General features: G+C 59.5%; 1 protein-coding gene across 11 annotated transcripts in view; it reads right to left on the bottom strand.

Annotated features, from left to right (window-relative positions):
* Positions 1 to 21126, bottom strand: part of JAKMIP1 (janus kinase and microtubule interacting protein 1) — a 136424-nt gene that overhangs the window by 65205 nt on the left and 50093 nt on the right. For 9 of the 11 annotated variants that reach the window (XM_070068033.1, XM_070068025.1, XM_070068032.1 and 6 more), the window contains exons 2-3: positions 7393 to 7660; positions 1639 to 2133 (exon numbers count right to left, since the gene is read on the bottom strand). In XM_070068033.1, coding sequence (XP_069924134.1) covers positions 1639 to 2133; positions 7393 to 7521 — 624 coding nt within the window. In that variant the 5' untranslated portion in view covers positions 7522 to 7660. Of the gene's footprint in view, positions 1 to 1638; positions 2134 to 7392; positions 7661 to 10132; positions 10691 to 16476; positions 17663 to 21126 lie in introns of those variants that run through there. The other 2 variants (XM_070068031.1, XM_070068029.1) reach the window with 2 other exon arrangements.

Below are 21126 nucleotides of genomic sequence, written 5' to 3'. Positions count from 1 at the left end.
TCGCTCAGATGCCCACTTGAGTGAGCTTGGCGAGCTGTGCTGGCACCAGGGCTGTGCCGACTCCGTCCCAGGTTCTCATCAGGCCCGACTTCCCAAGGTCTGCAGGAGCAGGGCCCCGCCCCACTCTCGTGTCTGATGTTGCTGACTCACGGCCTCTTTTCCCCTTTGTCAGCGTTGCCAGTTATCAGTGAACCTATCAACGTTAACTAACTTTTGAATTTGTTGATTTTTTAATTCCAGTGATTCTTACTGTTTGTGATGTCCTTCATTCTAACTGCTTAGAGTTTGATATTTTGGGTTTTTTTTTTAATTTCTGCTTAAGATGGGTGCTGTTATGTTTGATTTTCAGCATTTCTTCTTTTTGTCTAAGATAGGTTTTGCTCTGAGGACTGGCTGAAGGAAAACCACAGATCTGAAATAGCGTCCACCGGATAAAAGCAGACGAGCCCTTGAAGAGAGCAGCACTCCAGCCGCCGGGATGTGGCCTCCATCACTCCGCTCAGGCTGCTGGACTGCCCTGTTGGAACCTGCTCTACTGTTGTTCATCATTTTTAAGATATTTTTATTTGAATGGCAGAGTTACAGAGAGAGAGAGGGACAGAGAGATCTTCCATCCGCCGGGTCACTCCCCAAATGGCTACGATGGCTGGAGCTGGGCCAGACGGAAGCAGGAGCCAGGAGCTTCCTCCGGGTCCCCTACATGGTGCACTTGGGCAATTCTCCGCTGCTTCTCCCAGGCACATTAGCAGGGAGCTGGGTCAGAAGTGGAGCAGCCAGGAATTAAACCGGGGTCCATATTGGATGCCGGCGCTGCAGGCAACGGCTTTACCTTCTATGCCACAGCACAGCCCCTATTCAGTTTTTTGTCTGCATGTTTCCATCACGTGCAGATGGAGGTGAGTTCATCCTCAACCACAATTGTAACTGTCTCCATTGATCCTTGTAGGGTTTTTCAGATTAATTAATTTATTTATTTGAAGAGAAGAATGAGAACCACCATCTGGTGGTTCACCCTCCAAACAGAAGCAATGACCAGGACTGGACCAGGCCAAAGCCAGGGGCCAAGAGCTCCATCTGGGTCTTCCGACAGGGGCCGGAGAACCGACTGGCTGAGCCTGTGCCGCAGGCTGCCGGGGCTCGCGAGGCAGTGGGAGGATTCCCTCTGCCCTTGCACGGGGCTGCCTGCTCTGACATCACCCCAGCGCTCCGTGGACGGCCTGTGGAGCATCGTCCCCATCAGGGACTCCCCTGGCTTCCACTCCTGTAGGCCAGCCCCGCCCGGAAGCAGCGGGGCCCCCAGGGCGGAGCGGGCAGCCACCGGTCGGCCCCGCGTGGCGCTCACAGCGTCCACAGCTTCGCCCTAGTGGTGGAGGCACAGCGCCCACCTCTTACCTGGAGGCGGAGCTCCGCCCACAGTAGTTACATAAGCCAACCAATGAGCGCCTGGCGTTTTGCTGCCCACAGTCCTTTCCCGCAGCAACCCTCTTACCTACCCGCAGCTTTCCCCGATGCCGAGCGCACAGAGCAGCACCACCGCCCCGCGCCGGCGGGGCCCTGGCGGGACGCCGCAGTACTACCTGCCGCACGGCGGGAAGGAGGGGCACCGCGCGCGGGGCGGACGAGGCGCGGGGCACGTACCAGCCGGCGGATGTCTCGCTCGCACTCGCGCTTGATGCGGTGCACCTCGTCCTGGTGCGCCTGGTAGGCGGCGCGCAGGTCGGCCGCCTTGGCCTTGTCGGCCTGCACGCAGTTGCTCAGCGCCTCCTCCGCCTGCTTGCGCGCCGCCTTGAGCTCCAGGATTTCCTGCTGCAGCCGCAGGCGCTCGCCGTCGAAGGCCCTGCGCGCCTCGTCGCGCGCCTCGGCCAGCAGCGCGGTCTTGACCTTGTCGGCCGCGCCGTCGCGCAGCACGTTCAGCGTGGCCTGCAGCCGCTGCAGCTCGCCCTCCTTGATCTTGGCGGTGCGCGCCGCCTCCTGCTCGTGCTGCCGGATGAGCACCTCGCGCAGCGCCTGCAGCTCCTTGGTCTTCTCCTCGTGCAGCTTGGCCTTGAGCTCCGAGACGTAGGCCGTGTGCCGCCGCTGCTCCTGCTCCCGCTCCAGCCTGGCCTCCTGCAGCCGCTCGCGCAGCTTGCCCACCTGCAGCCAGAGCGGGAGAGCCGGCGGGGTCAGGGGCAGGACCGGGCTGGGGGCCCTTCCCAGGGCCAGCCCACCTGCAGCCGGATTGGGAGAGGCGGCGGGGTCAGGGGCAGGGCTGGGCTGGGGGCCCTTCCCAGGGCCAGCCCACCTGCAGCCAGAGCGGGAGAGGCGGCGGGGTCAGGGGCAGGGCCGGGCTGGGGGCCCTTCCCAGGGCCAGCCCACCTGCAGCCAGAGCGGGAGAGGCGGCGGGGTCAGGGGCAGGACCGGGCTGGGGGCCCTTCCCAGGGCCAGCCCACCTGCAGCCGGAGCGGGGGAGGCGGCGGGGTCAGGGGCAGGGCCTGGCCACTCCCACCGTCCACTCCGACCATCCTGACCCTCCTCCACGGCCCCCCTTGGACCCTCCCCACTGTGGAACGGCCCTGAGTTTCCCCTGGACAGGTTGGAGGGCCGAGCCTTGCTGTTCCTTCAACGTGGAGATGCGTGGGCAAGGCCAACCTAACAGCTGTGCAACCCACCAGGCAAAACCATCTCCCACGAGGGCTGAACCCTTTAAACCAGCAACACATGTCCATGGAGTTGGAGGGAGGAGGCGCCATCTTGCTGGGCGACGCTACCCACACGAACCTCGCCAGGTCCTGGGAAGGATCTCCTCTCCGTTTTGTGGCAGAAACTCTGAGATGGTTCTAGGGACCTGCCTGAGACCAGGGCTCCCAAGGGGGCGGAGGCAGAGCCACGCCTCACCCGGAGACGCCTGACCCCAGAGCCTTGCTCTGCAGGTGCCCGGCCGCCAGTCCCGCCTGAGTCCATCCATTTCATTATCAAACAACCTCGTCAAACGCACCAGGGGAGCGCCGAAGGCTTTCCTCAGCCTTCCCAACACCCGCTGGCTGCACCAGACCCCTCCCAGGGGCACCAGTCTCCGGAGCGCCGGGCGGCTCTCCCCAGGCCACGCTCTTTGTGACACACGGACGACAACACGGGGCACCTGGGTACTGATACACCCTCCTCACAATGGGGAAGAAGCTAACTAAACACAGGATCAACGTCTCCTCACATCTAGCACGGCCACGGAGCCAGAGGAGGCAGCCTCCCCCGAGGGCTGGGACTGGAGACGCTCCCTCACGGCTTCAGTGTAACTACCGAACAAGTCAGCCCTGGCCAGGGACACAGGCTTCGGAGGCTGCCCTAACCTGTGTGGCCGATGCTGACGGGGACCTGCACACCTGGCATTCACCAGCTCCCACAGCCGCAAAAGACAGTTCCTTTATTGAAGGAAAAAAACCTCTCTGGGGCAGGCGCTGTGGCACAGTGGGTACAGCTGCTGCTGCAGTGCCAGCTCCCTTATGGGCGCCAGTTCAAGTCCCGGCCGCCCCACTTCCGATCCAGCTCTCTGCTATGGCTTGGAAAGCAGTGGAGGACGGCCCAAGTCCTTGAGCCCCTGCAACCACATGGGAGACCCAGAGGAAACTCCTGGCTCCTGGCTTCAGATTGGCCCAGCTCTGGCCGTCGCAGCAATTTGGGGAGTGAAAGAACATATAAAAGACCTCTCTCTCTCTCTCTCTGCCTCTGAGTAAGTCTGCATTTCAAATAAATACAAATCTTTAAAAAAATTTAAATAAAGAATAAACCTACTCTCTATATACATACACATGCATTTATAGACATGTACTTACTGTCTAATATCTGTACTTATGCATTATCTGTAATAGAACCTGTGTGTGTGCACGTTTATGTGGGCACATGTGGGTGTGTGCATGTGTTGGTATATGAGTACACATGTATGTGCACGTGTAGGTATGTTCATGTGTGGGTGTGTACAAGTGTGGGTGTGTGCACACGTGTGGGTGTGTGTGCACATGGGGGTGTATGCGGCCTCATGTGGGTGTGTACATGTGGGGGGTGTGTACACATGTGGGTATATGTGTGCACATGTGGGTGTGTGCACGTGTGAGTATATGTGTGCACGTGTGGGTGTGCACACGCATGAGTATATGTGTACACCACATGTGGGTGTGCGCAGTGGGTGTGCATGTGTGAGTGTGCACAGTGGGTGTGCATGTGTGTGTGGGTGTGCATGTGTGTGTGTACAGTGGGTGTGCATGTGTGAGTGTGTGCACAGTGGGTGTGCATGTGAGTGTGTGTACAGTGGGTGTGCATGTGAGTGTGGGTGTACAGTGGGTGTGCATGTGTGTGTGGGTGTGCAGTGGGTGTGCATGTGAGTGTGTGCACAGTGGGTGTGCGTGTGTGCACAGTGGGTGTGCATGTGTGAGTGTGGGTGTGCACAGTGGGTGTGTTCCATTTCTTGGGAGAACCCTGATGACACAACTCCCCAGAGCCTCAGTTCCCTGTGCTGTGAACCACGGACATGGACGGCTGCGGGATGAACCCGGGGAGTCTGCTGCTGTGGTCCAGGGCCCTCATCTCAGGTGCGCAGACCCCAGCGTGAGGCACAGGAGGAAAGGGGACGCGGGGAAGGCGAGCAGAGCTGGGGGGTGGGCTGGTCTGGGAGAGGTCTGGGGACTGCTCCCTGGGAGGGGCAGAGGGGGCAGCTGAGATGGCCCAGGTGGCACAGGTGTGAATGGCAGACCCTGACAGGACAGGCCGGGTTCCACCAGGGTCCTGACCCCTGTGCAGCCATTACAGCGGCGTGCAGAGAGCGCCCGCACCCTCCGGGAGGCTGAGCAGCTCTGCCCAAGTCACCCCAGCCTCCAAGCGACTCCCAAGTGAGGAGTCTGCTGGGGGCCTGCCTGAGGCGGGAGGAGCTGGCGTGGGGCAGGGACTTGGAGCAGCACCACCGCACGGCCACTCGGGGAGGGACGCCGGCCTCGGCCGCTCTCCCTCCATCACACTGGGTCTCCCTGGCCAGGCCTGCGACCTGCCCGCCTCGAGCACTTCCTGTCCCACTAGCAGAACGCTCAGCAGGCAGCTCCCAGACGGCCTCTGCGCAGCCTTCGGGGTCCCTGCGGCCTTGCACCACGATGCAACGTGCCACCGCACCGCCAGCTCCCTGCACACCTCTGCCCCAGCCTGCACAAGGAAAGGGGCAGTTTCCAGTCACCTCCAAGCCCCTGTCACCCAGGCATGCGGGGCACTCACTGGACGAACGTGTGAATGAATGAACGAGCACACACACGGACGACCTCCAGGGATCCCGTGCTGCAGTAACTCCGTCCGTGGGGCATTCGTGGTTATTGTAAGACCCCGTACAAGTGGCACAAGTGCTGCCGCAGACAATCTCGCACCAGCCCATCAACACGCTGCAGAATCCCCTGGGAACAGAAATCCTCGCGACGGCAGGAGGTCGCGAAGGTGGCAGCACTGAGAGAACGGGCGGCTAGGGCACGTCCACGTGGCAATGCCCTTGTGTCCCAAGGAAGGGGCAGGCTGGGGGACAGGAGGGGTCCCACAGGCCACAGCTGTGCTGGCCTGAAGTTCACGTGCAGGCGTCCCAGCCTCCAGGGCCTCAGGATGTGACTGCGTGGAGCTGTGATTACGGTCAAATGAGGCCATGGGGGGCCCTAATCCTCCCCACCTGTGTCCCTATAAGAGGAGGAGACGGGGACACAGCCTTGCACAGCGGGGAGACCACGGACGACACAGGGAGGAGACAAGTCAAGGACCAAGGCCTCAGCGGAATCAGCCCTGCTGCCACCTCGACTCTGGGCGCCAGCCTGCAGGACTGACAGAGGAGAGTTCTGGAAATCATGTCCCCGCCTGGGGTGCTGCATCAGCACAGCCAACAGCTCACTCAGACTCCCGCATGCGGCACCTGTCCTCACCCACGCTCCGTCTGCTCACCTGGAGAGCGGTCATGCAAGGTCAGGACCCCCTCCAACACCACCCCCTGGTGGTGACTGCACCACAGACACAGAAATGTCACCCTGCCCAGAGGGAGTGCACGGGACAGGCAGCAGCCAGGCCGTGGCTGTGACTCTCGCTCCTCAAACAGCCCCGGGAGGCAGGGGCAGCAGGAGTCCCCGGTTTACCAGATGGACAGCCCAGCAGGTGGCTCCCTGGCTTGTTAGGTGGTGGCGGTGGAATGGCGCCTGCCGTCTGGCTTGGGTGTGCAGCTTCCTCTGCCAACTGAGCCGCCGCTGCTACTTGCAGATGGGCCCTGCCAGCCCCTGCACCCCGTCTCCCAGCCGTCAGCCCCTCCCAAAGGACCCCCAGCAAGGGGACCCCCCATACACACCCGAGCAGGGCAGGGCGTGGGCGAGTGTGCACACCAGAAGCCGGGGCTGTAACAGGGGCCTTGCACCAGGCCTGAAGTTCGGGATGCTGGGGAGGGGGGCACCTGCAGATTCCCAGGCTTCACTGCTTGCTCCCAGGTCAGGGTGCGGCCATCCTGAGTCAGGGTCCTACCCAGGGCCCAGCCCACTGCCCACCTCTGAGCCCCGGCTCTCACGACAGGGGCACCTGTGCAACGCCTCACACAATCTCCTCCCATGCTCCTGGTGCAGCAGCCGGGGCCTCCTGGACCAGGCCAGACCCCCACCTGCTCAGATGCCCCCACCAAAGCCCCAAGCCCCCCCCTCCATTTCTGTGCTCAGCACGGAGGGAGGCTCCTCTCGGGGCTCACGCAGCCCCGGCTGGCCCTGCCTCAAAGCCACCCAAGCCAGAGCCGGCCTGCAGCAAGGCCTGTGGCAGTGCCAGGGCACCAGACTCGAGCGAGGCCTTCCCTGCGCCCATCACCTGGGGTCTGACAGCTGTGAGGGTGCCCAGTGCAGAAGGAGAACATGGAGGCTCGGCGACTTTAAGTCACTCGCCCAAGACCGTGAGGCCAGCTGGGGCCGAGCTGAGTGCTGAAGCCAGGGCCCTGCGAGTCCAAGGCCTGGACGCCTCCCCGTGCCAGGCTGGGCAGGGGGCTGGCTTTAAACGCACTCCCAACAGCAAGCTGGCACCCAACAGGGCACTCTCCTGAACAGCTCTGAGAATCAAACCACTCGGGACACGCGCCAGACCTGTCCCAGGCACCCTGTACAACATCCTGACCCCAGCCCCATCAGGAAGGACTGCTAGGACCCCCCACCCTGAACGTTAGGGGGATTAGTACATGGGGAGTGAGCAGCTTGACCAAAGCCACAGCCAGCACGTGGGGGCAGATTCACAGCCAGCAGTCTCTGCACTACCTCTGATACTGTACCCATTTGGAAGAAGGGCAAGCTGCGGCCGGCAGGTGGCACGCCGCCCTCTCCTGGGCGATGCCGTCTGGAGCACCCCCAGCCCACCCTCTTCACATCAGAGCCCCACACCGCCCACCTTGCTTTTCTCCTGCTGGAACTCGATCTGGATGCTGGTCAGCTTGGCCCGCAGCTCCTCGTTGGCCATCTGCACGGCGTCTGTCTCCATCTCGGGCTTCTCGCCCTTGTTCCGTCCTTTCTTGGACATGCTTCCTCCAGGGGGTCCCAACGGAGAGAGCCTGAGGTTCACGCCCGCCCACCAGAAGGCGTGGCCACCCGCGTCTCTGTGCTAACCAGGCGCGCAGGGCTCGCTTGGTCCTCCACGTAAACCACCATCACTTGGGATCCTGGGGGCAGGAGGGAAACCAGGTTAGCGGAGCAGGAAGGCAGGCCTGGCATTCCCCTGACCAGGGGCACCTCTGGGCCCAGCACCTGCCAATCACAGGACTGACTGGCTAGCTTCCCACGGTGGGCAGCACCAGACTCCCTTGGAAGTTACAGCAAGCAACTTGGGCGGCTTCAGTCCAGTCCCGCCTTCGTCAGGAGATGACCCTCAGCACCGACAGACCCCAGTCTGCAAACACCCACGGCCTAAGTCACCTGGGGTCGATTCCCCTTCCTAGATGTTTACTTACTTTCATCTACTTGAAAAGGAGAGCGCAAGAGGTCTCCATCCAGTGGCCCACCCCCCAGATACCCTCAATAGCCAGGGCGGGAGTGATGATGATCCTGCACCTGATCAGAGTGCCTGGGTTCAAGTCCCAGCTCCACTCCGGATTCCTGCCCATGTGCACCCTGGGAGGCAGCAGGTGACGCCTCAAGTGCTTGGGTCCCTGATACCCCTGTGGGAGACCCGGATGGAGTTCCTGCTTCCTGGCTTTGGCCTGGCTCAGCCCCTGCCATCGTGAGCATTTGGGCAGTGAGCCAGCAGATGGGGGCTCACCTTGGTTCTTACCCCCACTCCCATCAAATAAATAAATAAATAGTTTTTTTGGAAAAAAAAAAAAAAGAGAGAGAGAGAAAGAAAGAAAACCGAGTCCCTGGGCTCTCCCCAAAGCATGAAGCAGGTTAAGCTCCCACCTGCAGTGCCAGCATCCCATGTGGATGCCAGTTCAAGTCCCGGCTGCTCCACTTCCCATCCAGCTCCCTGCTATGGCCTGGGAAAGCAGTGGAAGATGGCCAAGTGCTTGGGCCCCTGCACCTGCGTGGGAGACCTGGAAGAAGCTCCTGGCTCCTGGCTTCGGATCAGCCCTGCTCTGGCTGTTTTGGCCACCTGGGGAGTGAACCAGTGGACAGAAGACCTCTATCTCTGTCTGTCTGTCTGTCTGTCTCTCTCTCTCTCTCTCTGCCTCTCTGTAACTCTGCCTTTCAAATAAATCAATAAGTCTTTTTTTAAAAAAAAAAAAAGAATAGAAAATCATCCGAGGCACTTCAATGTGCCACGTCCTGGGACAGGAGCCAGGAGCCCCACCCCATCGTCCTCGGAGGTGAGGAGGCGGGAGGTGGAGGCACAGAGAGGCTAAGTGAGTGAGTGAAGGCCACACAGCCGGTGAGTGGTGGTGCCGGATTACCTCGCCCAGAGGAAGAGGGCAGAGTGGAACAGGCAGCACCCCAGCAGGAGGAGTGTGGCCCGGGGCAGGAGACCAGCACCAAGAAGCCTGCAGACAGAGGAGGAAGTTTCGGAGCCAGCGGCTAAGAGAAAAAGGTGCTTCCGGAAGGAAGGGTCAAAGAGAGGGCGGTGCCTAAGAGGTCAAGATGAGGACTGGACACTGGACGTTGGATGCAGCCATGGAGTGGGCGAGACCCCAGCTGTGGTGGGGTGGGGCGGCCTCAGGCAGGAGAGGACACGGTGACCCAGAGAAGGACCAAGAAGGGTCTCGCTACCACCGGCAGCTGCAGACGCTCCGTGGATGCCCTTCCACACTCCCAGCCTGGACGGCAGCGCGGAGGGAGGCTGGAGACATCGGCGCTGCTCGGCGATCCGGGAAGGACCGTGCCGGGGCGCTCGGCATTCCACAAAGGTCCGCTCCGTCCCAGCTGAGCAGGAGCGGCACTGGTTTAGATCTGACTTACCAGGACTCCATCCATACTTCATCCCCCAGCTCCCTCCTGTCTGTCTTTACAACCACAGCGCTCTCAGAAATCGGCCTGCAGGGCTAAGGTGCATCCTGGCCTGGCCCTGCGGGCCAGGAGCTCTCCCAACCCCACGTGCACAGGGAGCGTGCTCCTCTGGATTCCACCCCGGGCCACTTCCGGAAGCCAGCAAGAGACACAGCCTCTCAGGGACACCGGCACATCCATCCCAGTATTAGGCAGGGGGACAGGGTTCAGCCCGCGTCGGGGGAGGGGCCTAAGGAACACAAAGCCCCTGCAGAGAGGGGTGCGCAGCCCGGGATGGCACAGGAGAGTCCTGCCCGTGCCCCAGCAGCTTCACAGGTGGTCCCCGTCTTCCCCTCAAGGAAAGCACCCCAGAATTCTCTCTGCCAAGCATCGGGAGGCTACCCAGTCCGACCACACTGGGTAATGCACCCTTGGGAGCAGCATGTTTCACACCCAGCAAACCTTTGGGAGAAGAGGGTGGCGGGAAGACCGGACCCCGCACCCTTCGAAGCCCCAGTCTGAATGTGGACCGGGCACCCTCCCTGAGAGTTCATCTACGGAGTGCCCAGTCTGAATGTGGACCGGGCACCCTCCCTGAGAGTCCATCTACAGAGTGCCCAGTCTGAATGTGGACCGGGCACCCTCCCTGAGAGTCCATCTACGGAGTGCCCACCCACCCTGATGGATGCGTTGCCCCACTCCGCCCTGCCACTGCTTACCACCTCTCTGTTCACGTCGGAATTCTTTCCCAATGGGAGGACGAGGACCTGTGTTCCAGCTGTGTCCGTGCCCATCGGAAGGGACGGATTAGGTAAACTACATCAAAGCCCTGCCTGCAAACATCACGTGGGGAAGGCTAAAAAGCAGAATAAAAAGGCAAATACCACTGTGACTGTAATGTGTGTGTGTGAGAGAGAGAGAGAGAGAGAGACAGAGACAGAGACAGAGACACAGATACAAGCATATTTCCAAAAGGCTGTGGAAAATGGAATTAAAAGCTTATGCTGGGCCGGCGCCGCGGCTCACTAGGCTAATCCTCTGCCTTGCGGCGCCAGCACACCGGGTTCTAGTCCTGGTCGGGGCGCCGGATTCTGTCCCGGTTGCCCCTCTTCCAGGCCAGCTATCTGCTGTGGCCAGGGAGTGCAGTGGAGGATGGCCCAAGTGCTTGGACGCCTGCACCTGCATGGGAGACCAGGAGGAAGCACCTGGCTCCTGGCTTCAGACTGGCACAGCGTGCCGGCCGCAGAGGCCATTTGGGGGGTAAACCAATGGAAGGAAGACCTTTCTCTTTCTCTCTAACTCTGCCTGTCAAAAAAAAAAAAAAAAAAAAAAAAAAAAAAAAAAAAAAAAAAAAAAGCTTATGCTTGTGCAGAAAACATAGAAACCCATGCCGAGCTTTGTCATGAGCATTTTCCATGGAGTTTTTCAAGACCCCTGCTCCTCACTCGTCACAAGCGTCTGCTGAGGCCCTGCGGGGCGCCAGGCCGTCCCCTGGGGGTGCAGGCAGCCACACCTCCGAGCGGGGACCGTGATGATCTGGGCATCCCAACCACAAGTGGCATTCGTTTGCTTCTTTACACCCTCGCAGATCAATCCGGCTTTCTATTTCCAGGGCTGGTTTTGAGGGAAAATGCTGCAAGTTAGAGGCAGCCAGGCAAGCTGCGGGAGAATGCCTGCATTTGGCTGGGAAGGATCCAAGCAAAAAGCTACAGAAACAGCGAACAGGCCTGGGCTCCGAATGGCCCAGCTGATGGCCTGCAGGGGCCGGGGCAGCCTCAGGCCACCGGGCTCCCAGGGCTGCCTCCTGCAGCTCACACAGCTGCGGGCCCAGGACTGCCGGGGGCGTCGGCTCCTCCATCAGCCCTGGCACGACTCTGTGCCCTCCCCTGAGCCCAGCCCAGGGCCCAAGCTCAGTGTGTCCAGGATGAGTGCCTCCCACCAAGCCGACGCAAGGCCTCGCGCTCTGAGAAACCATCTCTTCCTCTGCTCCTGCCCCACAGCCCACATGCAAGACTTAGTGACCCCCCCAGGTGGGAGGGGGGCTGCTGCCCACCAGCAAGCACTGGGCTCAGCTGCGGACCCCGCCAGGCGTCCCCCGATTCCAGTCTGACCTCCCTACTTGGAGACAGCATCATACCCCGCAGTGAGGACTCAGGCCCCAGATGGCCCCCAGCTGCCGACGGCAACCCCAGGCTGTGCCCCCGAGCTCCGAGCCGCACATCAGCACCCCCACAATCCCTCCCTCAGGTCTGACACACTCAAGCTGCTCATGGAACTAGAGGAAACTGCTTGTGTTTGTGGCTCCTTGTCCAGGATGCTACAGAGGAGACAGGCAGAGCTGCCCACGTAGGACAAGCCCTGCCCCCTCCAAGAACCCCACTATTTGCGCTCCAGAAGCTCCCTGAACCCTGTCCTCTTGGGTTTTTACGGCGACATCTTCGCATTGCTAACGCACTGGGGACCCTGCAGGCCTGTGTCCCGCATCCTCCTGGCGTCCCTGTGTGGCATCCCCGCCCACGGAGCATGGGATGGGGCTCCTCTGGAATGAGGAGGGTCCTCCGGCCATCCTCTGACGCCAGTCAGAGGATGTCCCGGTGGCCAGCAAAGGCGGGGGCACACAAGAATTTCTGTGACCAGGAACTGTGGCTAAAATCCAAATACAATCCTAACGTCCCAGCTCTCAACACCCAGCCTCAGCACCTGGCAGCATGAGGCCTCCGTCAGGGCTGGGATGAACAGGACACAGGAGGGGACTGGGCCCACTGTCTCCAGCCAAGTCCACCTTGGGGCTCACAGTGGGCTCGGCCACAGACAAACCACGGCCATCCCGGCCCGAGGCTCACGGGGCCCCTGCATCCCCACAATCAGCCCCCACAGCCACGAGAGCACCAGCAGACCACCCTCCTGCCTGAGGTGAGCTGGTGGCCACTCTGCTGGGGCTTTCCTGGCAGATGAGACAGTTCCACGCCACGCGGGAGAGCGATCAGAGTAGAGAACGGTCACTCGGGAAGTCACGAAGGACACCCGGTCGCCAGCAGCTCCGGGATGCAGTGGAGGACCCCACAAGGCTCCAGGTGTCACAGAACCTCCCAGGCAGAGACACGACCGTGGACATGAACTGTGGCTTGGCGACGCTCAAGGACAGAGGAGGCAGGGCCTGAAGGCTCCTCTACCACACACAAGCTGAGCGCCCCCACCTGAAAACCCAAAATCCAAAATGCTCCAAATCCAAAGCTTTCTGAGCACCGAGATGGCGCCACAGATGGACAGTGCCACGTCTGACCTCACGAGGCAAGGGCTAGTCCAAGCACAGGTACACTGAAGATACTGTTTCACGTTACTCTCAGGCAGAGGAAACATAAGTGAATTTCATGTGTAGACTTAGGTTCCATCCCCAACATACCTCATTAGGTCTATGCCAACATTTGGGTCTATGCCAACATTTCAAAATCCAAAATCCTGCTGGCACCAGCATTTTAGATAAGGGCTACTCAGCCTCTGTCACCAAAGTCACAGGTTGGTGGGGGCAGGGTGGGCCGGGGGAAGACGAGCAAAGGGCCAGACCTCCTAGGGAATGCAGACCGTGCACTGAGCCGACGCCGGCCACACAACCTGCCGCTCGGTGCAGCTCCCTGATGGAACGCAAGTGTGGGCGACGGCACAGCACTGCCTCTGAGTGGAGGCCCAGTGCGACCACACAGGCTGTGCACCCACCGTCAGTCCTGGGCGCAGCTTACGTGCCGCTCACTCGGGGATGCCTTGCAGGCCCAGATGTGGATGCACACAGCTCTGAAACTCGAGTGCTGGCAGCCAGACGCCAAGGGTGCACGGTGATGCAGAAACCGTCCCTGCCTGGCACACAGGCGGCACGGCCCAGCCTTGCTCCTCTCACCGCGCTGTTCACAGAGCAGGTGGCCTGCTGGCGCACAGACCACGCAGGGGAGCGTGGCCGGACCAGGGTGTGGCGGGGTGACATCTAGAGACGGGGGTTTTGAGAGAAGCTGTACCCAGGAGGTGCTATCAGCCAAGCTTCAGGTATGTGCCAGGCCCTTCACTTGACCCAGTCCACTCCTGATTCCAGAACCTTCCACAGGGGCCCACTGGGTGCCAGGGCCTCACCTGGCCGTCTCAGGCTCACTGCCAAAGGCTTCTCAGTGACAGGTTCTGGAAGCAACAGAAGGATCGGGACGCCGGATCCAGGCCCAGGGAGTGCAGAGCCAGAGCTCGGGTGGGGTGGCATGTCCAGAAACACGCATGTTGGCTCTTGGCGATGGTGACTGCAGTGAGCTTAACAGTAGCACCCGAACTCCACATTCATGCCCACCCCCCAGACCCGTGAGCACGCCCTTATTGGGAAAGCAATCCTTGCAGATATAAGAAGAATCTTGAAGTGAGACAGTCTTGCATTAGGGCGTGCCTAAATCCAAAGAGGAGCGGCCCTACAAAAGACATGGGGAGAGGGGCCGGTGCTGTGGCACAGCGGGTAAAGCCGCTGCCTGCAGTGCTGGCATCCCATATGAGTGCCAGTTCAAGTCCCAGCTGCTCCACTTCCAGTCCAGCTCTCTGCTGTGGCCCGGGAGGGCAGTGGAGGATGGCCCAAGTGCTTGGGCCCCTGCACCCACGGGGGAGACCCGGAGGAAGCTCCTGGCTCTTGGCTTCAGATTGGCCCAGCCTGGCTGTTGCAGCCACCTGGGGAGTGAACCAGTGGATAGAAGACTTCTCTCTCTCTCTTCGCCTCTGCCTCTCTGTAACTCTTTCAAGAAGAAAAAAAAAAAAAATCTTAAAAAAAAAAGATATGGGCCACGTAGACAGAGAAGACAGGGAGGGGTGCAGCCACAAACCATGGAAACCAAGGACTGCGACAGCCACCAGAGGCTGGGGGAGGCCGGGAGGATCCCCCCACAGCCGCTCAGGGGGGACTTCTGGCCTCCAGAAGGGTCCGTTCCCGGTTAGCACACAGGTCTGGTCGCTCTTCACGGGAGCCCCGGAAAATGAATGGACCCAGCTCGCAGGGAAAACACACACGGAGGATGCACTCTGCACTCGGTGGCCCTGGAGGGGACACGTCTCTCAGAGGCCATGTCTGCCTGTGCCTCCCCTGGTCTCGCAGGGCCACCTTCCTACGGTCTCCACACTCAGGAGAGGCCACACCTCCCCCAGGAGTCCTCTCCCGAGGCCCAGGGTCCCAGGGAAGGGCCTGGAGCCGCCACTGCCTGACCACGCATCTCCGGGTGGGTGAGGCCAGCATTCAGGATGGCCACAGGGGATGGGCAAATGGAGGCCCACGCAGGTCAGGCACCTGCCTGGGGTCACAGCGGTGGTGTGGCCTGTGGGGGTTTTCCCCAGGGTGTGAATGTCAAGCAGCCGCCTCCGGCATATTCACAGGCATCGGGCCCAATCTCGTGGCCTGGGAATCAGTCCCCACGACAAGACACCCAGCTGGCCTCCAAGTGGAGAGGAAAGCGAAGGATGTACTTACCGTCTCCTGGATGAAAGCCCGCCGTGGGTGGGCAGACAGGGGCCAGCGGCCCCCTCGGTTCACGCCAGCACTCGCTCCTCCCCAAGCCCCACCTGGAAGCTGCCTGATGGATGCCCTCACAGCCCTGCCACCCCCAGCCTTGCCGCCTGCAGCCCCGCCCAGCCTCTCTGCCCCTCCTCCTCCCAGCCACCCGCCCATGGCCACAGAAGGCACCTCTCGACCCAAGTCTGCCGTCATTCCCCAGCATGTAAAGGAAACGTCACTCACAGGGGCCGGGCACTGGGGGCAGAGGACAAGTCGCCCCTGTAGCACCCGCATCCCATATCCGAGGACCTGAGTTTGAGACCCGGATCCTCAGCTTCCAATCCAGCTGCCAGCTAATCTGCACCCTGGGAGGCAGCAGTATTTGGGTTCCCGCCACCCACACGTGAGACCCGGACTGAGTTCTGGGCTCCCGACTCCAGCCTGGCCCAGCCTGGCTGTGTGGGCATTTGGCAAGTGACCCAGCAGATGGAAGCCCCCTCTCAGTCTCTCTCCCTCTGCCTTTCAAATAAATGAAAATAAACAGTTATTTAAAGAAAGAACATAATAATCATTGAAAACAACAATAACGAACAAGCAGCCAGCGTCTTAGGGCATCAGAAGAGACCCCAGGAAACGCGCCTCCCGCCTGGTCCACCTGCACCCAGCTCCTTCTGTCCCTCCTTGGCGACTTGCAGCTCAGGGGCCAAGCAACGTGCCGGACCTGCAGCAGAGGCTCAGTCCCATCAGCTCTCCGAGGTGTCAGCTGAGCCATGGGATCACCCAGCTCCACGTCCCCCAGAGCCCCAGGTCACGTCTCACACGCAGAGACTTCAGGCAGCAGCACACAGGGGACGGAGGGACACACGGGCCCGGAGCCCTGGGCAAAATGACCCCCACTCTGTACTAGGCCAGGCGCTGGGCTGGGGCTGAGTGAGACCTAGCACGCCTGCCCTCATGAGGCAGGCCTCTCTCTTGCCCAAGGTTCCTACAGCCCAGCCTCCGCTCAGCGTCTCCAGACACCCGAGGAGAGGAAACGTCTCCGTGTCACGAACCCAACCCCCCAGGTTATAATGAGGCTTCTCCATGGGCCGCCACTTCCGTCCCTAGAAAAGCAGCATGAGGTCAAATACCTCCCTTGGCTGCCAGCATCACCCGTCACCACCTTCAGCCACAGGACAGCAGGCTCATCTCAGAAGCTCAGAACCATGTGCAGGGCTACAGGTGACACAGCAACAGTCAGACCCCCGCAAGGAGAGGGCCCTGGAGTCCTAAAACAACCCTCCTCTCAGGGTCCCGAAGAAGAAAAGCACAGCCAACCCCAGGAGCAGAGGCCTCTCCGGAGCTGGCAGACTCCGCAACACCAGCCTCACCACCAGGGGCCCCGAGCCCGGTCCACACCCCCACCCACTCCCAGTCAAGACACCGGGGGAACTTCCCGTCAGGGCAGCACTGTGTAGCCACCTGCCCCAAAGCCCTGCCCACCAGGGAGGAGGGGACCCTGCAGAGGAGGGAGGGAGAGAGGGAAGGAGGTGGGGACGCAGGCGACGGAATCCAACTTACTGTTTCTGGCCCAGTGTGAGGAACATGAAGTCGCGTCTCCCCATCACACAAAGTTAAGTTCAACAGAACAAAAATGGACCATTTTTCTTAGCTCCATCAGAGAACTGAGATCCGAGGAAAAATCAATGCACCCAGATTTAGAGAGGGAGGCAGGCAGGAAGAGAGAATGCCAACTCGCCAGGGAAGAAACCTCCCCGGCAACCAAGGCAGGTTCCTCTGACCAAGTACATCACGTTTGGCTGTTACCACCGCCACCGACAAAGTTACCCGGCAGCACCCTAACGGGCAGGAAACCTGGCCTGAAGAGACAGAATCTAAACATCACAGCCAGACTCAGATACGGCGGAGATGTTGGAACTGCCACACTGCAGCTTTAAAATAACTATGATTAATATGCTGAGGGCTCCGATGGAAAAAGCAGACAACACGCAGGGACAGATGGGTACGGCAGAAATAGAAATTCTGGGAAAGGAAAAAGAAAAAAAAAGAAATGCTAGAAATCAAAAAGACTACGAGACGGGACAGTCTTTGCTGGGCTTGTTGACTGAGTGGTCACAGCTGGGCAGGGTCGGCGAGCTTGAAGATGTCAACGAAACCGTCCACAGGGAAAAGCTCGGGGGAGTCAGGCACACATGCACATAGCTCAGAAAGTGTCAGGCAGGATAACCAAGCTGCACGTAGGCAAATCATATTCAAATCTTAGAAAACCAGAGATAGAGAAAATCCAGAAATAAGTTCGAGGCAGACAAACTCCTTCCCTACAGAAAAGCAAGAGAAGAATTATATTTGGCTTCTCTTAGAAAATACGCAAGAAAGGGAAAAATATTTGAGGGTTTTAGAGAAAAAAAATTATACCTTCCATCCTAGAATCCTGTATTGAAATTAGCCTCCAAAAGTGAGTAAGAAAGACATGTAACAACTCAGACAAAAAAAAAAAATTTAAAGTCGGGGCCGGTGCTGTGGCACAGTGGGTTAAAGCCCTGGCCTGAAGCATCAGCATCCCGTATGTGCACCGGTTCGAGACCAAGCTGTTCCACTTCTGATCCAGCTTTTTGCTATGGCCTGGGAAAATAGTAGAAGATGGCCCAAGCCCTTGGACCCCTGCACCCACGTGGGAGACCTGGAAGAAGCTTCTGGCTCCTGGCTTCGGATTGGCACAGCTCTGGCCATTGCGGCCAATTGGGGAATGAACCATGGATGGAAGACCTGTCAATCTATCTCTCTCTCTCTCTCTCTGCCTTTCCTCTCTCTGTGTAGCTCTTTCAATTAAATAAATAAATCTTAAAAGAAGAAGAAGAAGAAGTACAAGTGCTACATCCTGAAAGAAAAGAAAATGGAAACATTAAAACCGCAGAAGGAAAAGAATGGAAGACAAGGGGAAGGGGGTGGTTGTGGCTTAGCGGCAAGGCCTCCGCCGGCAGCGCTGGCATCCCATTATGGGTGCTGGTTCTAGTCCCGACTACTCCACTTCTGATCCAGCTCCCTGACAGTGGCCTGGGAAGAGCAGTGGAAGATGGCCCGAGTGCTTGGGCCCCTGCACCCACATGGGAGACTAAGATGAAGCTCCTGGCTCCGGCCTGGTCCAGCCCTGGCCATTGCAGCCATCTGAGGAGTGACCAACAAATGGAAGATCTCGATATCTCCACCCTCCTCTCTCTCCCCTCTCTGACTTTCGAATAAATAAATTAAAAAAAAAAAGGAAGACAAAAACTGAAGCCAGCAACAACAGCAACAAACAGGAAGTGATAACAAGTCAGAGCTGTGAATCCAACAGTACCAGCAAGCACTTTAACCGTCAACGGACTAAAGACATCAACAGAGCAGACGCGCAGAGTGGGTCACTGCTGCTCACACGCACATCATTGGCCAGGTCTGGTCACGTGACCCCCGTCTGCCGCAGGGAACTTTGGGAAATACAGAGAACTGGGTTACAAGGTGACCATTTTGTCATCTACAAGGAAGCCCTGAACTGCAAGACACGGACTCACAAAGGCAGCAGATTCTGCGCGTTCAGGGTCCATGACGAAAGTGAGCGCCCACATTAGTCCCCGGCCTCTGCAGCTCTCTAGGTCGACACCAGAAAAGTCCAAATCTACCCCTTTTGAATTAAATCTTGAAAACTCCCCTGCCGTAGCCAAGCATGGAAAACCGCATCATAAAACGACACTCAACCAGCACACGATGAGCTGTGTGCAGGCCGACAGAACAGAGCAGCCACAGCAACGCAGCCGGGCCGTGCCGCGCAGGCGCAGGTGGGGACTGGGAAGCCGGCCTGGCGGGAGCTCCTCTCGGCCCCCAGCAGCTCCCCGCGATGTGGTCAGGACTCCGCGGAGCTCACACAGACACCTCACTTCCACAGGAAGAATCCCGTACCACCTACTCCATTATTCATACTCTGACAGCCGGGAGAGCGAGCAAGGCGGAGCCAATGTTCCACTCACTCCCTTAGAAGCAGACGAACAGTCCTTCCCAGCACCACACAAGTGGATTCGCTCTCCTCTGAAGCTCTCTCCTCCCCGGGGACCGAGGTCCAGCCATGATGTTTAAGGCCCAATAGCGGTGGGGGCAGGGCGGGGGTGGGGGCACTGCTGTATCAGCTCTCTCAGAGCGGTCCCGACTGCCCACCAGCACTGTGTCCTCAGCCCCCACGCCTCTGCAGGTGGTTTCTACGGTGTGCTCAGCAATTCCTCCACATGGCTCCCTATGTTTCCCAGAAGCCCTTGCAGGTGGGGGTCATGTGACCAGAGCTGGCCAATGAAATGTGAGCAGCAGTGACCTGTGCCCATGTAGGGGCAGATGTGGCATGCAGTGGTTAAGACTTGGCCTGGCAGGCCCACATTCTGTATCTGACTCCCGGGGTTCAAGTCCCAGCTCTGCTTCCAACCCAGCTTCCTGCTAACACACTCCCTGGCACAAGGATCTGGTCCCCACCACCCATGTGGGAAACCCAGACTGAAGTCCTGGCTCCTGGCTCCAGCCTGACCCAGCCCAGCTGTTGCAAGCATCTGGGGAGTAAACCAGTGTGGTGGAATGAGAAGGCCATGCCAAGATGGCCGCTGGCAGGCCAGCGTCAGTTACTCAGGAATGGCTTCAAAACCCACCTGGCAACGGAGCCTACCTGGCAACAGGCTGTGATTGGATGGCTTTGGAAACCACATGGCAATGGAGCCTGCCTGGCAACAGCTGTGATTGGATGGCTTCAGATACTACCTGCCAACAGGCTGTGATTGGTTAGGGCATAGACCGCCCCTTGACCAGATTGGCTGTCTTGACTATATAAGCTGCTGTACCAACTGAAATAAATGAGTCTGTGGGATGCTCGCCTCTAGCCCGCTTTCACCCAGCTCCCGGGGTCTGTGTGGTGACTCTGCACCTCTTGCCCCCACCACGCTCCTCCTCTCAGAAATGAATCCACAGCAACAAACCAGCAATGGAATACCTCTGACTTGGCAATAAATTAATAAACTAAAATTAATCAGAATAGAAGCCCATGGGACTCCTCTCCTCTCCTTCCGAGCTGCACAGACCTTAGAAGCCACACGCTGAGATGGCGGCATGGCCAGATGGAGAAGGCTGGGTCCCCGGGCCCAGCAAGAGGACAGCCCAAGGGCACCTGCTCGCATGGCACCGCAGCTCGGCCCTGCCATGCCGGCTGGGCTTATCTTCTGCAGCGTGCCCCCTTTCCCACCAGTCTATCCTCACAACGCAGCACGGGCATCGCCCTGGCCGGGACGCTGTCCAGGCTCCGCACACCACAGCCCCCCGAGCTCTCCCTCCTCTCAGCCCTGATCACGGTGCTGGACTCAGCTGCATCCCTCTCCAGAACTGGGCACACCATGGCAGCCAGGCCTGTGCTGGCCTCAACCTCCCAAGCCTGCCTTGGTGCCTGCCCCAGAGTCCAGGCAGCTGGGAACCTCCTAGGAAATGGATTTACACCTGTCCACACCTGTCCACAATGTCTCTCTCCACGCCCACAAACACCACACCAGGCCCAGGGACCGAGATGAGTCAGCTCAGACGAGGCCCCGCCCATCTGTCAGCACAGCCTCAAGTCCAGCTCAGTGAGCTGACACAGCCACAGCCGCACACGGGAAGGGGGTGAAGCCAGGAGCAGAGAACAACCTTCCAGCTGCGGGCGGGGAAGAAGACCGTGCTGCAGCACAGGCGCCAGGCTGCTGGAGCTGGCAGAGGGAGGGCCCATGTGTACGGAACCCGGCACTGTGGTGCAGAGGGTTAAGCAGCCGCCTGCAACGCCTGTATCCCATATGACGCCAGTTCGTGTCCCCGCTGCTTCACTTCCAATCCAGCTCCCTGCTGATGTGCCTGGGAAGGCAGTGGAGGATTGTCGCTCCCCCTCTTCATGGAGGAATGACACAGGACCCTGCCTAGGCTTCATATCCGAGTCACGGCACCATTATGTCGCTCCCCCTCTTCGTGGAGGAGCAACACAGAACCCTGCGCTGTTCTTTCGTCTGCTCGGCCCTCCCCGGGTTTGCTGCTGGTTCTTCCCGGGTTGGCTACTATCCCTTCCACCTCCGTGGAAGGGCAGTTCCCCCTGGCCACATTCCCCACTTCCGCAGGGGAGCGGCACACCACTGGCCGGCTCTCTCGGGGGCTGCACAGGTGTTCCCCTTAGATGTTCCCCTTAGA

This window comes from Oryctolagus cuniculus, chromosome 2 (assembly GCF_964237555.1).
Source record: "Oryctolagus cuniculus chromosome 2, mOryCun1.1, whole genome shotgun sequence".
Classification (NCBI taxonomy): Eukaryota; Metazoa; Chordata; class Mammalia; order Lagomorpha; family Leporidae; genus Oryctolagus; species Oryctolagus cuniculus.
This window is presented reverse-complemented; position numbering and strand designations above follow the sequence as displayed.